This window comes from Besnoitia besnoiti, chromosome II, assembly GCF_002563875.1.
Source record: "Besnoitia besnoiti strain Bb-Ger1 chromosome II, whole genome shotgun sequence".
In the NCBI taxonomy this organism is placed as follows: Eukaryota; Apicomplexa; class Conoidasida; order Eucoccidiorida; family Sarcocystidae; genus Besnoitia; species Besnoitia besnoiti.
Window position 1 is genome coordinate 1,797,866 of NC_042357.1, and position 15,215 is coordinate 1,813,080.

The 15,215-nt window shown below is 57.6% G+C and overlaps 1 protein-coding gene across 1 annotated transcript; it reads right to left on the reverse strand.

Moving 5' to 3' along the window:
- Positions 1-494: 494 nt before the first annotated feature.
- On the reverse strand, positions 495-14,986 carry BESB_036070 (uncharacterized protein; the record flags this gene model as incomplete). The annotated part of the gene is made up of 6 exons (XM_029362193.1): positions 495-4,876; positions 5,826-8,583; positions 8,936-9,588; positions 10,074-10,186; positions 10,773-13,575; positions 13,918-14,986. 6 exons carry the CDS (start codon positions 14,984-14,986, stop codon positions 495-497), a joined length of 11,778 nt encoding a protein of 3,925 aa, XP_029221158.1.
- Between the last annotated feature and the right edge of the window lie 229 nt (positions 14,987-15,215).

Here is a 15,215-nt window from a genome sequence, read left to right on the forward strand (position 1 = left end):
TCTGGTGGTAATGGGTGGGAGCGGGTGGGAATCTTACACATATTACTCGGAAAAGCAAGCTTAGCTGATAGCAGCTGGTCGTCATGGTCGCGCGTTGAAATTTCCTCAGATTCTGGTGACCCCATGCCTTTCCACGTGTGTTGAACGCCTCCATTCCCGACCTGCTCTTGTATCACAGCCCTGGCGTGGGCGTACAATTGCCCGCCAGATGTTACGCAATCAGTGACTTGCTCCCCAGAGGCTAGGCATGCAGAAACCTCTTGTGTTCCTGAGGAAAGCAAACGCCACACTTTGTTGACGGGCAATTCAGTTTCTAATGCTGACTGTTCATCAGACGACCCTGCCCGTATCCGTCGAGACATCATCAGATTCGCCAAAAATATGCAGGGGCAAATACAATTTTATTCATCGTCGTATACGTTGATATAGCATTACTTTGGCAGACAATATATTCAACTTGTTACAACCCATCACAAAAGCTCACGCTCATTCTGTTACTGACACGTAGCCCGTAGTCTCTTGAGGGGCGTTCTTGCTGTACCTGTGAAGCTCCCGGAAGACAGCCGTTGCTGTAGGCACACATTGGCGGTCATAACCTCGCCGAACCGCCGGGGTCTCTTGAGAGGCTGGTCTCCAACCAGGCCGTTATCGCGAAGACAGGCAGGTGGCTGTACACGACACAATCTTGATTCAATATCTAGGGCCGGAGCACCGTCAGAGGGGCGTTGGAGGGAAGCTCTGTCCTTCTCCAGTAACGGAAACGCCCCGTCGCTTGAGCGGGCGTGACCGTCGAGGCAAGAGCGATCCCTCGAAATTGATACCCGGCGTTCACCAAACACGGGTGCATCACACATGCTTGTATCAGCTGCGTGGTAATCATGCCCTTTATTTGCTGCCGGCGTGGCTTCTTTCATGCCTGCACTTAGATAGACATCATCTCGACTAGTTGAGTTTTCCGATTCCAGTGCAACTGTGTACGCATTCCCTGATTCTCGCTCGGTCGGAATTTCGGGTTCTCCTGGTGGCCCATCAAGTATACCACCAACAGTCGGGAATTCGCGTCGCAGCTCCCCGTGCAGGCCGCTATTCTCGGCAAACGAAGGTGACGCAGGATTGCCAAATCCTGTATCCGGACCTGTATCCGCCTGTAGTTGTTGAGATTCCTCATCTGGCATATGCTGCGTGCCGTGAACAGTATGCCCGTGCGCGGGTGCAGGCCCGTTGAGAACCGCAGGACTCGAGAACGCGGATGAGCCCCCGACCAGGTTCAGATCCGCCGATCGCCTCTCTGGTCCTGATACGAGCGGAGAAGCTTGACAAAACTCCAGGATAGCGCCACCAGGTAGACGTTGAGGTTGCCCTCGTATGCTAGGCTGTGGTCTGTCCCCGGATAAAGGAGGCGTGTGCACCTGCCCCCCCTCGGTGATTGTTCTGTTTTGAATGGTGCGCCCAAAGTTGAGCTGGCCCCCATACGCGCCCGTTGCAGCGCAGGGTTTCTCGGGCCCTGACGCTGCACAATCTGTGTGATCTCTTCCATGCCTCTCAGCCCATGGTTGCGCTGGTCCTTGATTGTTACCCGGGGCGCATCTAGCTGGATCTGCAGCACCTGGCACACTCATGAGAAGTTCTTCACTTTCTTTCATGAAGATGTCGGGTCCTTGAAGGCCACCACGCTTCCTCTTTTTCTGCGAGTCGCTGTCTCCGACCTCGTTCAACGCTGCCTTGGATGCGTCGAGGTGAACCACCTGCTGGTTCGCTCCACCTGTGTCTATCCCCACCCTGTTGCGAGAATCATAGCCGAAACGTTCCTGAGCTTCTTTGATTAAGTGAGCGGGGACGCAGTTTGCTTCACAGAGGGCCCACAGGCACATTGCACGCGCACGTTCTTCGCCATGTTTTGGAGCTGCGTACTGCCTTGTTCTCCGTTGGCCACTGGTCTTCTCATGCCATTCAGCTCTCCAGCACCGCACACCCCTTACGAGAAGAGAGTAGATCCGGCCAGGTGTTCGCGTGCTGTGCCTAATATTTCCCGTTCCGTTGCTGTGGCCATTTCTAGCAAGACTCGACGAGGTTGTGGAAAAAGGTGGCTTCGGTGTGGACGGTAGCGGACCACACTGTCGCAGAGCAGTCGAAACTAAAGGGCGTAGAGAAGTAAGACCCGCCATGGGAATGTGTCCTTTCTTCGCAGCGCCTGCTGGTGCGTGCGTGGAGGCGGGCGGAGTTCCGCTTTTGTTAAACCCGTTATCACGCAGGTAGGAGAATGCATAATGGTGAAACGGCATCGCCCCAGTAGTATGATGGTTGCTCTGTTTTGGAACCGAATCGGGAGGATAGTGTTGACGAGCAAACGTCGTAGGCGGAGGCGGCCCTTGCCGCACTGTCGCGTGCGGTGAAAGCCCTGCACCAAAAAGTTGCTGTGCATGACTCTGTTGCTGAGCCAGCTGCAGAACGCACGAAGCTACCGGAAGCGACAGGCACGGCGACCATGGGTTCGCTGGTGCCTTGATTGCAGCGGGCGAAGACGGCGGCGCGTTGTCGTCCTCTCCGAGGACATACTTTGGAGAGATGTGTCCCGGGCCTGCTCCCTGCCCTGTTTTTCTTCCCCCCTGCTCACCGTGTCCTAGGAACTGTACTGCCGACCGCGGAGACGTCACTGGCGGTCCTGCAAGGTGCTGCGGCCACGGTGACGGCCTTGAGATAGCCGTGTCTGAGTCCCCAGGAGGAGTTGCACGTGGTGCGCTATGCGCTTCAGCCTGTACAGTACTCCCATTAATCGCGGCGCCCGCGATGGGCAATCTGGTCTGCGTAAGGTGACGTGGCGGAGAAAGACTGACGGGACGAGATGAATCCAGGCCTGCACCCCCGATTGTAGTCTTCATGTGGACCGGTGGCGATGACTGCAAACAGCGCTCGGCTGCTTCAAGGCCAGACAGACTTCTGGCAGAAGCGTTCGTTGATTCGTTGGGCGTTTTCCGGTTCAGATTCAGATCATTATCTCGTACCAGAGCGGTCTGCCCAACACTATTTCGGTCAGATGAGGGCGACGCGTCGTCCTGCACGCCACCCCCTTGACATATTTTACTTTGCGGATCCGGAAAACTCTCATTCTTGATAATCACACGGCTGTAAGTGAGGCCCGCTCCCGTGAGAGGGTTGGCGGGAACTTGCTCCCTAGGTTGAACGAAGGAACGGCCTAGATCAGCTCTGGCAAAAGCAGGGCTGCTCTCGAGTCGTTCTGGCGTCTTGTCTGTCACAGGGGGTTCGGCGCCATCACACGCCGAAGCACTGCGGTGATGATGTTGCAAAGCTGTGGCATCGGAGTTACACATCGCCGGCTGTACACCTGAGATGGCGTTGTGAGGTGTCGGAGCATCATGGGCGCTTCCTCGCAGGCTCGGCACTTCGCCGTGACTCACGCCTGCTCGATCTCGCAGCTGCTGTGAAATGCCACACGTAGACAACGATCCAACGGGGAGAACCGCATCGTAGGGCGCTGGCATGATGTCAGGAGTGCATGCGGGAATGGACGCTGAAGCCGACGACCCTGAACCCGCCGCCCCCAACTGGCAGTACTTCTCTCCTTTACTGCTGGTGTCGATAGCCGTCTGAAGCTGAGGGAAAGCGTGGTCTGGGGACAACGGATTTTGGCCAAGGTGCTCGCGGACAGTCACAGCGCGACGACTTCGAGAGGCGTGATCCATAGGGGAATAGTCATGGTTTGGACGGCGAGCACTGCCCGGGGACGTCGCCCGAGAATTAGACGCCGCTGTCGAAAGAAAAGACGTCAGCGGAGATTCTGGGAGAGAGGGGGTCTTGCATGCGTCGGCTTCATCAGACGTGCGTAGCGGTGGGCAAGGGAAGAGATATTCGCACGCGCCAGATACAGGCGCCGGCGCATATGAGCGAATATTGGAGGTGTGTGGCTGCTGCGATGCAGTAGCAGCCTCCGCACAGTCTTCCGGACCATCAGTGACGATCTTGTGAGGCCGGTGTTCGCCTTTGTCTGAAGCACACGGAAAATCAGGGACATCCAGGCCGAATGTGCCGGCGGTAGAAGCGTCCATGGCGGTTCCAACGCCACAGCCTTCAAACTCTGATCCTTGCGTCGTTTGATGGCTTGCCTCTCCCCTCTGTCTCACAGGCGCCACTCCGTCACTATCTACCTTACCGGTGTTTTTTTGGACTGCGAGCCCACTGTCCGGCATGTACATGCTATCAAAGGGGCATGACGGGATGGCGCTGCTCGAAGGGGCTGCCGGCATCCGCGGTTCTTCTTTCTGCCGTATCATCGGGATGCTCAGCTGGTGGGATCGGTTCGCCGCATCTTCAGTAGAAGAATCGAGTTGCGATGGTGCCGCTGTGGGCTCATCCTTCGGGGAAAAGGACATTCTTTGGATGCACGGAGACATCCAGTCTTTCTCCCCCTCGAAGAACCCACGAGGGCCGTCCCCGGCGACATCATATGCGCACACTCGCCGTGTCGGCTCCGCCGGGATGACCTCCGTTTGTCGTGATGCACTACTTACAGTGGGAGGTGGAGATTCCACTGGAACATCGCCGATTCCATTCGCTTCGGTGGCCGCAGATAGTTCACAGCCTCCCCGGTTCTCAATGCTCCCTCCCAGACGGGAAGCGAGGTGGCCACGGCCCCCCAGGGGTTTCCCGCTCTCCGGGTCTTGACCCGGACAAAAGGTAGGTTGCTCCTTCACTTCAGATTTTGCATCGTGCCACCCAAAACCTGCCTCCATTTCCCCTCCGCGATCCATCGCGGCTTCTGCACCGCGGCCGCTTGCTCCCAGCGCAAGCTCGGGACTCCCTTGGGGGCCACCGTCGCTTGCGCCTTGCGCATGGGTGCGCTGCTTGTCCGCGGGCGTGCCTGCGCACACACGGGGCACATGTGCTGCACGGGTTATAGGGTAGGGGAGTTAACCTTCGGGGGCGTAGGGACGCATTCAATTGCGCCCGTATTTATCTTAATGAAAAATAAAAATTTCTTTGATATAAAAATATTTTTTTTTGTAAAAGAAAAATTTAAAGAATTTTTATAAAAAGACATTTTTTAAAATTTAAAATTTTTAAAAAAGGGCTTCAAACTATTAAAAAAATGTTTCGGTTTTTAAGCAAAAGGCTAAAAGAAAACTTGAAGCATTTTCTGCAATAAGCGCAAGCTTGACAGAGCGTCATCACGTGAAGGAGGAAAGCATTTGGTAAAATTGTTTTAAATTTATTTAAATAAAATTTAAAATTATGCTGGAAATATTTTCCTTTTTTTCCTTGTAAAGCAAAACAATTTGGCGTTGAAGGTTTAGTTTTTATATTTAATAAATCATCAATAGAACATTTTCTTTAGATAACTGTTCTCCAGATTTTAAAAATGTTTTTTAAACAATATAATAAACGAAAACAAATTTTTTTACTAAAAAAATTTCCTATTTTTATATTTTGTAAAAATACCAAAAACCCGAATCCAATTGATTTAACCTTGTTCAGAATGAAATATTTTAAAGAAAAGTGGCTGAGAGGTTTAAAGCACCCGTGTCTGTGATACCCTCACTGCCACTCTGGACACGCAGAACACATCTTGTGCGTAGTCGAGGACTGCACACCCCATGCCACGCACCCCACGCCCTACGCTTCTGTCCGCCCAAGCTCACGTGTTTAACAGCCGAATATACACCTGGGTCTATGAGATACTTGATGCAGAATAAAAGCCCCGGCTCTCAGTCCGGCGGCTGATGCTTCCCGCCGAGGCATCTTCGGGCGTTCGTCGCCCTCGCTATGTGACAACGCGTAAGTCTCTGCGGTTTTATAGCGATGCTGCTTACCAAGAGGGATTCCCCGAAGTGCTGCTGGCGGGCGGTTTAAGAAGTTCAGGACGTCATTCTCACCCACGTCCCAGTCGACGTGCGACGTCGCGTGCGTGCCGGCGCGCTGCGCTGAGCTCTCTCTCGTGAGGACACTAAACGCCTCTTGCGCAAGACTTGAGGGACTTGCGGCGCTGGGGTTCTTCTGACGTGTAGAGTCACGCCCAGAAATACCAGGTTTGGACATTGTCAATGGCCACTTCCGACCATGGTCCCTGTCTAAGTTGCTTTCCTCAGTGACGCTGTGCGAGTCAGCCTTTACTGGCACTTTGCTGTGGCTGAGGATACCAGACGTCGTATGATCGCCATTAAGTCCCCTTGCTTCCTTGTCCTGGTTTGTCGCAGTCTCTGCAGGGGACCCGGGTACTGTTTCCATGCTCGCCCGGAATCCCGTTACCTGAAAGTTCAACGATTGCTGAGAAGAATGCGTTTCCTCAACTTTGGGGAGCAACGACCCTACGGCAGGAGGCCGCGTCATGTCACTTCCTGTTCGGCCGCCCCCCGACCTGACTAGCGGCGCCGAACAGCGGCTGCCGGTCTCCCCCGTTGCGCTTAGGTCCGCAGTGGTGTGCATTCTCTCAGACTGCGCCAGTGAGTAGTGGACTGCCCTCTCGCTCTCTGGGGATCCGCCGGAGGGCCAGGTGCGCCCCTGGGGCCACGCAGTGCCCGATTGTAACTTGGTACCGGCGGCCTCCTGGCCACAAAAAGGAGCTTCCGCCTTGCAGGCGTTGGAAACCTCGGCCGCATTCACTAATCCTCGTCCAGTGTACGCTGGCCTGCTCTGAGCAACGTCATGGTCACCCTGCTCCTGCTGCAGCTTTGGTTCCCACTGACGTTTGCCTCTTTGAGCAGACGGTTGGCGGGACTGCGACTCAGAACAGTGCTGCTGCTCCCTTGCGATGCCGTAGGGGCCGGCTGTGTCTTCGCCCGAGAGCAGGCAATTGGAGGTTTCTGTCCGCAGACTTGCGCACGCAGGCGATGGCGCGGTCTCTGTAGAAGGCTCGCCCGCTGGTACGGTAGACGGCCCAGCAGCGGATCCCTGGCAGGCGCCCTCGAACGGTGTCCGCTCTGCCAAAAGGCCTGACGGGCCGCTTCCTCCGGAGTTGTTAGGAGGCCGGCAGGAAGGCCGGTGTGGCGTATCCTCTTGAGAGTAGATGGACGTCCCTTCGTGTTTATCGCCCGCCTTGTAAGGCCCAGGGCCCCACGGTGCTGCAAGGACAGGCTTGATTTGAGTTGCCGATTCGTAAGCCCCTGATGGCCTCTCACGATCAACAGTGCTCGGCATGCGGCAATCGAGGTTGTCAGGAACGACTGCAGACAGCTGCGACGCTGTTTCTTTCGGTGCATTGTTTTGCGGCGACATGTCCGTTTCGATGCCTCCGGCTCCACTTGTGACCTCGTACAAGATTCTATCCACTCCTTCTTCGCGGACTCTACGCGTGACCTCTTGCAGGCCCGCCCACTCGCCACGCTGAACGCCGTCCACGGATCGCCGGCGAACTTCGTCCCAAAACTTTATTGCGACCTCGCGCGCTTGCTCGCCCCCTCCGTATTTGTTCTCGCCAAAATGCTTATACACTCGGCGGCCTGTATCCGGGCTGACCCACTCGACTCGCCAGTATCGGCGCGTGCACATGACAACATGGTAAACGCGAGGCGGCGACATGCGGCAAGCAGAGGAAGGCACCGCCGCTGAGGCTGCCGAGGCCGAGTACGCTGTACTAGACAGTGCGGATTGCATGTCGGGGGTGCAGGAACGCGGCATCAGCAGAGGCGGGCAGCAGAGCGCGGGCGCACTCTGAGACGGCCTTGAGGATCCAGCGCACCCGAGCTCTGCGGTGTGTCTCCTGTGACCAAGCCCCTCGGGGTACACGGCCCGCACCGGCCTGACTCGGGTTGCTGGCAGCGGCCTGCGTGAGTAGTCCCACGGATGCGTCGCCTCGTGTCTGGACCCTGGGTTGCGGTTCAGCACCCACGGAGCTTCCGCAATCCTGCCGCCCGGCCTCGGCGAGCCCAGCGCCGCCAGGGGCTGCCCACCGTCGCCGCCCGCGAGAAAGGAAGGCGGTCTTTGGCACGGATCCGCAAACGCAGGAACCCTACTGGCCTGCGCTGACAGCGGCGGCTTCAAGGTCCCAGCAGGGGCCGAAAGGGGGCGCGGCTGTGAAGTCGGTGCAACCGACGGGCGTCCAAGGCTTTCCGTCGAACCAGCGTACGGCGCCGGTAATGGAGCGGGTTGTGTTCGCGAGGCACGAAGGCACCGGGCGAGCTCTGTTGGAGAACTATCCTTTTCGATGGTACTACCGACCTGTGGAACACGACTGGCACCCAACCCACGGATAAAACTGTTCCTTTCTGCTGAACCGCAGTGCTCAGCCACCTCAGCTCGTCTTGACGGCTGCAAGCTGCCGCACCTTCGCTGCGGCTCCGGATGGGCCGCTGCGAGCTGATGCTCCAGAACAGCTTGCGCGGGAGATGACAACAGCCCTGATTCCGTCGCCTCTGAATGCGGCACGCATCTGGCGCACCGCTCCAGGACGTCAGCAGTATCGCCCTGTGTAACGCACGCTAATGGATCAAAAGGAAGAGCCTCTTCGTGTGAATTGCAGGTCTTTCTCACAGGCGAGGGCGCCGCGCGCGATGAGATCTCAAACTGAAATTCCTCTCCGGGCATGCTTTGGGGTCTAGCCGCACTTTGAGTAGAATTGATGCAAGCAGAGCCCTGATTAAAGGGACAAACGCACCAAACTATAGCTACATACTGTAATGGAAGACCGCTATCTATGGTAGTGGGACACCGCTGGAATGCAGTCTGCCACCCGTTCCCAAGCGACTCCTTTGCGCACCTCATGCACGACTGTCCCCAGCTTTACAACAGACTTAACCGCTTGCCAGGAAGCTTTCATCCACAGGGTAACGCAGGATTCACCACCAAAGAGGGAGCTCAGCCCAACTTACTTTGCGACACATGACCCACGGGATGCGTACCAGACTTTAACAGAAGCTGGAATCAAGGGCACGGTCAGAAGAACGGCTGGAAAAGCGGTAACAGTAGGTCTGTGTGAGAGGCTCACCGGCTGATTCAGCGCTGGCAAAGCGGGCGCTGAAAGATCAGAGCTTTGGTCAACTTCTGCTGGAGGTGTCGGGCCGTGCCCAGTGTGCTGCAGGGATTCGAGCCGTCTAGAGATCTCAGGTGAAGGGTTGCCCCGAGGCCTGGAGACCTCCAAAGGGGATGTGCCCTGAGAGAGGCCCGTTTCTCTAATGCTGTTTGATGAATCGTCTAAGCTCGACGAAACACAGCCAGGGGGGCTGATGGGGTCGAGGGCATAGGTTTCCTTGCATCTGTTTTCTGCACTTGCTGTTGCGGCATCCTGGTGGTCTGCAGCCGAAGCAGGAGATTGGCGAGACTTATTCGCTACTCTGGGCTGAGAGGTGGCTTTGAGTTGTGGGTGACTGCGGCCGCAGTAATTAGTTCCGACGATCTCGTTGGAAGCTTGGGCGGGCTCCAACGGATCCGCTGTAGGTCGGGTACCTAAGGAAGTCTTTTTCGAGACCTCATATTGCGCGGGTGTGGAGTCCTGGGCTACCTTCTCGGTATCAGCGTCAATCGAAACCGGTTCTTCTGCCGTTGATGGATACTTGGCGGAGTCAGGGCTTGCGGCCTCGTCGTTGTGACGATAGTCTTCACCATCGACCTCGGAGGAGTCATCAGACGACAAAATCGGTACTGCGAGGAAATACAGCGACAGACGCGCCACGGTAAAGCGCGAAATGGACGTAGCCGAGCCCGATGTGGGGAATGCCCGTGTGGTGCACCCCATTTTTGTGTGGCTGATGTACATGCATCTCCAAAAATTGACCCGTGCTTCGTATGCGTCGATTTTAGGCTCTATCCAAGGTGGCGCCGCTCGTGTTGTACATAGAGATTGAGTGTGACGGGGTACAGGTCACGCCTTCGCACAAGTCGTCTATGAGCGCTGCCAGCAATTGACACGTCTTTATACTAGATATAATCAGGTGCCCGACTTCGTGCCGATCACACTACCGAGTGACCGTGCGCAGACTCTTTCTCCACCGCAGTTCTTCTCGTCAATTCGCGAAATTCTCACAGCTGCTAACAACAGGCGAGATGTGAACGGGAGGTGTGATATTTTTCCAGTCATGCAACAATGAATAATTCCACGTGTAGGCGCTTGGTTACAACGGACTCACCTGCGAGGTTGCGCTCAAATGCCTCAAACGTGCCCAGCGCGACACACGCGTCCGCATCCTGCTGGCTGGAAGCCTGCCAGCCCCCGGTTGAGGGCCCCAGCGGCGCGGGTTGGCTGACACGCGCACAGGATTCGGCGAACGGTGGAAGCGACGGCGAAAAAAGAGGCGAGTCTGGCTGTGTGCAGCAGAACCGTTCACACCTCCACACGGAGCTCATACCAGCCGCGGCTTCTGTCCTATCGTTCTTTGTCGTTCCAGGATTCGGCCCCGAGTCTCGCTGGTGCACAAGCTCGTTCAACCGAAGCACTGAGAAGGGCAGCGGGAAGGAGGCTAAATGGCGAGAGTCTTCCGTGTGTGGAGGCATCAACCGCGGGCTCCTGGTCAGGCAGGAGGACTGTAGTGGTGGGAAGGGAGGCGAGTCCGAAACCTGAGTCGAGCCACAGCACACGTCGTTGACGGAGAGTTTGAGGCCTATTCTCGCGGGGGGCGAGCACACAGAGTAAGGGGAAGTTTCACTCAGATGAAACGTTTCCGTAACACTGCGCGCATGACAGTCAGCCGGAACGTCAGCGGCCGTCGAGACTCCCAGCAGATCAGAGATGCACACGAGCAGCTTGTACTCTGCAGTTCCCCCCAATTCGCAGCTGCCTGTGCCAAATGCGTCCTTAATCTCTGCATGCGTCGGCACTATCTCCTCACTCGATTGTCCGCGTGCACCCGTGAACCACGGCGTCAAGCACCGGTGTCTCTGTATCAAGCGCTAGCTGGTAGTACCAGCAGAAACCTGATACCCTCCTTCTTACTCCATCGACGCAGAACAGCCCGGCGACGACGGGCGTCATGGCAGCCTCCCCTGCGGCTATGGCATGAGGCACGTCTCCCTGTCGCACATCTGGAAGCAAGCAGCACTGTGCCACGTCGTGTGTCGCCACCGTCTTAGACGCTTCTTCCGCCGCGGCGACCGGCCGTCCGCCTTCACCTTTCGGCGCTGCAGAGCACTCCGCATGGGCATCGCTGCGTGATTCCACAGGGTGAGCCACGCCTCGCGCACACTCGGGGTCACGTAGTGGGGCCTTCGGCTCCGGACCGCGGGCGGCAACCAGTCGCGGTTGTCGCGCGCTTGTCGGCGGAGATTCATCGTTATTGTGTTGCGTCGCGTTATGCTGGACACCCGCGTAGCCCATTCTTTCCCAAAGGGCAGCCACTGGCTCAGAGGGTCGGGCGCCATTCGGGCTTGGGGAGTGCCGATGTTCCTCCTCTGTTTTGCATGGCATGCGGACGCATGAATTGTGAGCCACAGGCAGAACAAGCCCTGCGGTCGATTCTGCTCCTAACTCCTCCCCAGAAGACGAATCATTGTATCTACTAGATCGCCGCGAAACCGCTTGCTCAGCGTTGTCGTCTGTTTGTCCGCAGTGTCCATGTAGCTTCTGTACGTCGGCGCAGAGGGCGTTTCCCCGCTCAGCATCCGTCCTTCGCTCGGCTGAGTCTGAGCGCGCCCACCGCGTGGGACTTAATGCAGGACGTCCAGCCTCTTCACGTTGTTCCCCCTCCCACTGCATGAGGGCCCCTTCGGAGAACCTGCAGGAACCCGCAGCACGCACCTGACCGCCCAGCTCCGGGGCTGACAGCGACGTGGGCGTCGTGGTACCCCGTCTGTTGCAAGACAGGGAAAAAGCCGCGCAAGCGGAGTCGTCCGGCAGGGACACAGCGGGGGAAGGCGCAGCTGAACATTCGGTGCTGCCGCAGCACGACTTTTGAGACAGATGGAAAGCACACGCGTCGGTCACAGGAACAAGCGAGGGAGGGAGGGGGCGGCCAAAGTCCGCTTCGCTCGTGGAAGCGCTCAGAAGCGGAAGGAAGGGGTTTCGTTCAGCTAAAGATGAAGCGAACGCGGGAGACGAAGCAAAATGACACGGAGGAGAAGGGCAGATACATCCCACGTTGGGGCGGGGACGCTCGCCAGCGTGAAGGTCACCGCCGTGCAACTTCGGTATGGCATACACCCCGACCTCAGGATCTGATAGACTTCCGAAGCTCCGCAGCTGGCTGCAGAGCTTCTGACTGCTGTCAGGCCGGGGGGCGGTCGGGTGACCCAAGCATGATGGCAGGTTCAGGCTCCATCGCGACAGGGACGGCGAAGACACATCAGGTGTTCGCAGACAGGAGACAGAAGCAGCATCAGAGACTCGCGAAGAATGACAGGACTCAGGGCGCGGCGCGCAGCAAGAGATGGCGCCCAACAACGAAGCATCTTTGCTCCAGGCGCACACTGAGTCGAAGACAGGTGTGAGGGCAGAAGGATGAGAGAACATTCTCGAAAATCCAAGATCGCCACTTCTGCCCAGACTGGGCGATGAGGTGGGAGATAACATGTGCTCTCGGAGAACGCATGATGGTGAGGAAAACGCGTAGGTGTGTCCGTCTGCGCATGCTGTCTCGTTCTTTTCCCTAAAATCGAGTCCCCCATCTTTTCCTGTCAAAACTCCACCGCCTGCCGTCCCCGCTTGACACGATTCGAAGGCTGCTTTTCCATTGTCGTCGCCGTTTTCCCAAGGGAGGAAGACATTTCCTGGCGCGAGACTGTGCTGCGACACCGGAGACAGCGCCCCCACCTCGAGAAATCTTGCTTCCTGGGACGATCCAAGCAGAATCGACGCGCAAGACCTGTCCACGCGAAACAAGCATTCATCCGCTTTGCTCCAGCGTGATGAACAGGGCGTCGAGTAGCATCCCAGCTGCCAGAGGCGGCTGTCCGTCTCCGCTGAAGACGCAGGCGGGGACGAGGCGGAGCTCGGCTCCGCAGCAGGATCCGCGCCTCCTTCAGGATCGTCACCAACGTGCGCAGAAGGCACCGGTAGCTGTAAACGAAGGCGGCGAGCGCGTGTTTCTTCAGCCTCTGACGCGTCCGCAACGAGGGAGGAACGCGAGCCTCTCACATTGCTGGCAACCTCGTGTCGCGGCGCATCACCGGCGGACGACGTCGAGTACGGTGGACCCACGGTGCAAATGTGGCCGCCGCCTCGGCCGTTGGCACACGGCTTCTGTTCGGGCTTAATCTGCTTTGTTTCATCCTTGAAACAAAGCGCCTCCGCGGGTGACCTGGCAGGCAGACAGCTGGGTGGTTCAGCCTCGGAGCAACGGGATTCCTCGCCATGACGACGTGACGAACTGCTGCTCTGGGTGAGCTGATCGACGAGGCTAGGCTCTACCGATGCACCAGCCACCGTAGCTTTGCACGAGGTACGCGGGACGCATCCTTCAGTGCTGCAGCTTGAGGAGGGAACGTTCTCCACGGATAGTTGCGAAGGGACGGAAATAGGAGCTGTGAGTGGCGGGAAATGCTGAATGCGAGCCGCCGCCAGGTCGTAGACGCAATCGTGCAGCGAAGAGGAAAAATGCTGTCCGGGATTCCCTGGGGCAGACGCACGGGCTCTTACATCGCCAGATTTGCTCTCGTGGGGGCGCCAGGCGGACGGCGGAACAGGGTGCGGCGTCAACACTGCATCGCAAGAGAATATGCAATCCGCGTTCGCGTATCCATATCCTGTGTGTCTGGAGATGGATGCGTGGACGACAGGGTGGTTGCTAAAACACACACAACCCAGCTCAGCGTGATCTGCATGCGTAACAAACGCTCGCCCGAGTTTTGGCCGCAAACGCATTGCTTTTAGGATATCAGGAATTCTTTGGCACACACTGCCTCGATGTGCGTACATCGCACTGCCTGGAGCTGACTACCAGATGTATCGCTATATAAGGAATTAGACATGCCTTCAAATACAGGCGTGCAGGACTTTGAGTATTCCTCGGTTTCGAAACTCGGCATCAGCCGTCTGCCTACGCGACATCCAAAGGAACTGAAGTTGAGACCATGGATGCTGTCCATGGGTCTCATGCAGCTGGCGACCCCCCCCCCCCTTCGCCCGGCCCCCCCCCCCTTCGCCCGGCCCCTCCCCGTTCGTCTGGCTGTCTTCCGCGGCATCGCGGTCGAGGGCCCTCGTAGGATTACGTGACATGATAGGGCTAGACCGCGGTGGTCTCATGCGCCCACGCAAGCCTGTTAAGGGAGCAGAAGGCTGCGAAGAGATGGCGTCAGACTCACATTGCTGAGAATCTCCCCCGCTGAGTTCCGTGGCTTCAGATGGAACGGCGTAGGTGTCACGGGGGGACGCTCCAGGTTTAACCCAGGGAGGTCTCTGGGTTAGGCACGGAGCTCCGAGGTCAGCTTGAGAGGTAGCGGGCAGTCTTTCGCGATGAGGGGAGCACGTGCTTCCTCTCGATACCGGGGACACTGTCCCCTTCTTGAGGTGCACCGCGGGTTGCCGCGGGCGTTCTGCCGTCGCCTCTGCTGATTCGCTAACCCCGACCCGCAAGCCTGCGAAGTCCAGGGCAAAGCTTCGCGCACCCGTGGCGGGAAGTTGGACGCCGTCGTCAAGGCTTGCCGCACACAAGCGGCCCGCGTCCGCAGCGGAATCAAAAGAGGAGGTATACGAAGGCACTTCTGTCAGGGGAAAGGCTTTAGTGTCGATTGTCGCCGCCAGTGCGCGGACTGAGGCACCTCGAGGCGGGCTTGCGGCAACGGCGCCTACAGAGTGCCTGAGCTCAAGGTCTACGCTACCAGCTTTGCCTTGCGTTGCTGCGCCGTCTTCGCACCGTCCTGCGTCAAAAGATGACGCGGAGGCGGAGGTGGAACGCGAGCAAGACGAGCCGCAGTATCTCACGGAATACCCTTTTTCGGCGCTGGACACGGCGCCAGCGGATATCGTGTCCTGCTGTTTGCGGCCAGCCGCATGCGACTCTCCGCACGAGGCAAATTCCTCGGATGTCTCTGCACGAGAACGTCGGTACCCCAACTCTGTCACATTGTCTCTTTGGACCCCGCCGCCGCTGGCCAGCCCGTCCAGATACATCGTTGAAATTCAAATAAATGAACATTGCCTTGGCGGAAAGGCAGCCAAGCCTAACAGAAGGACCCCTGAACGGCTCAAGTGTGCGTTCCTAAGCGCGCATCGAGGTGAATGCCGGACGCTAAGCCTTTGGGCAGCCTCGGCGGCGGGGGCGCCGACACGCACGAGACGGGGCGGTGTAGCACAGGAGTTAGTTACGAGGGTCGGTTCCTTGCATACCATTAGAAGGAGA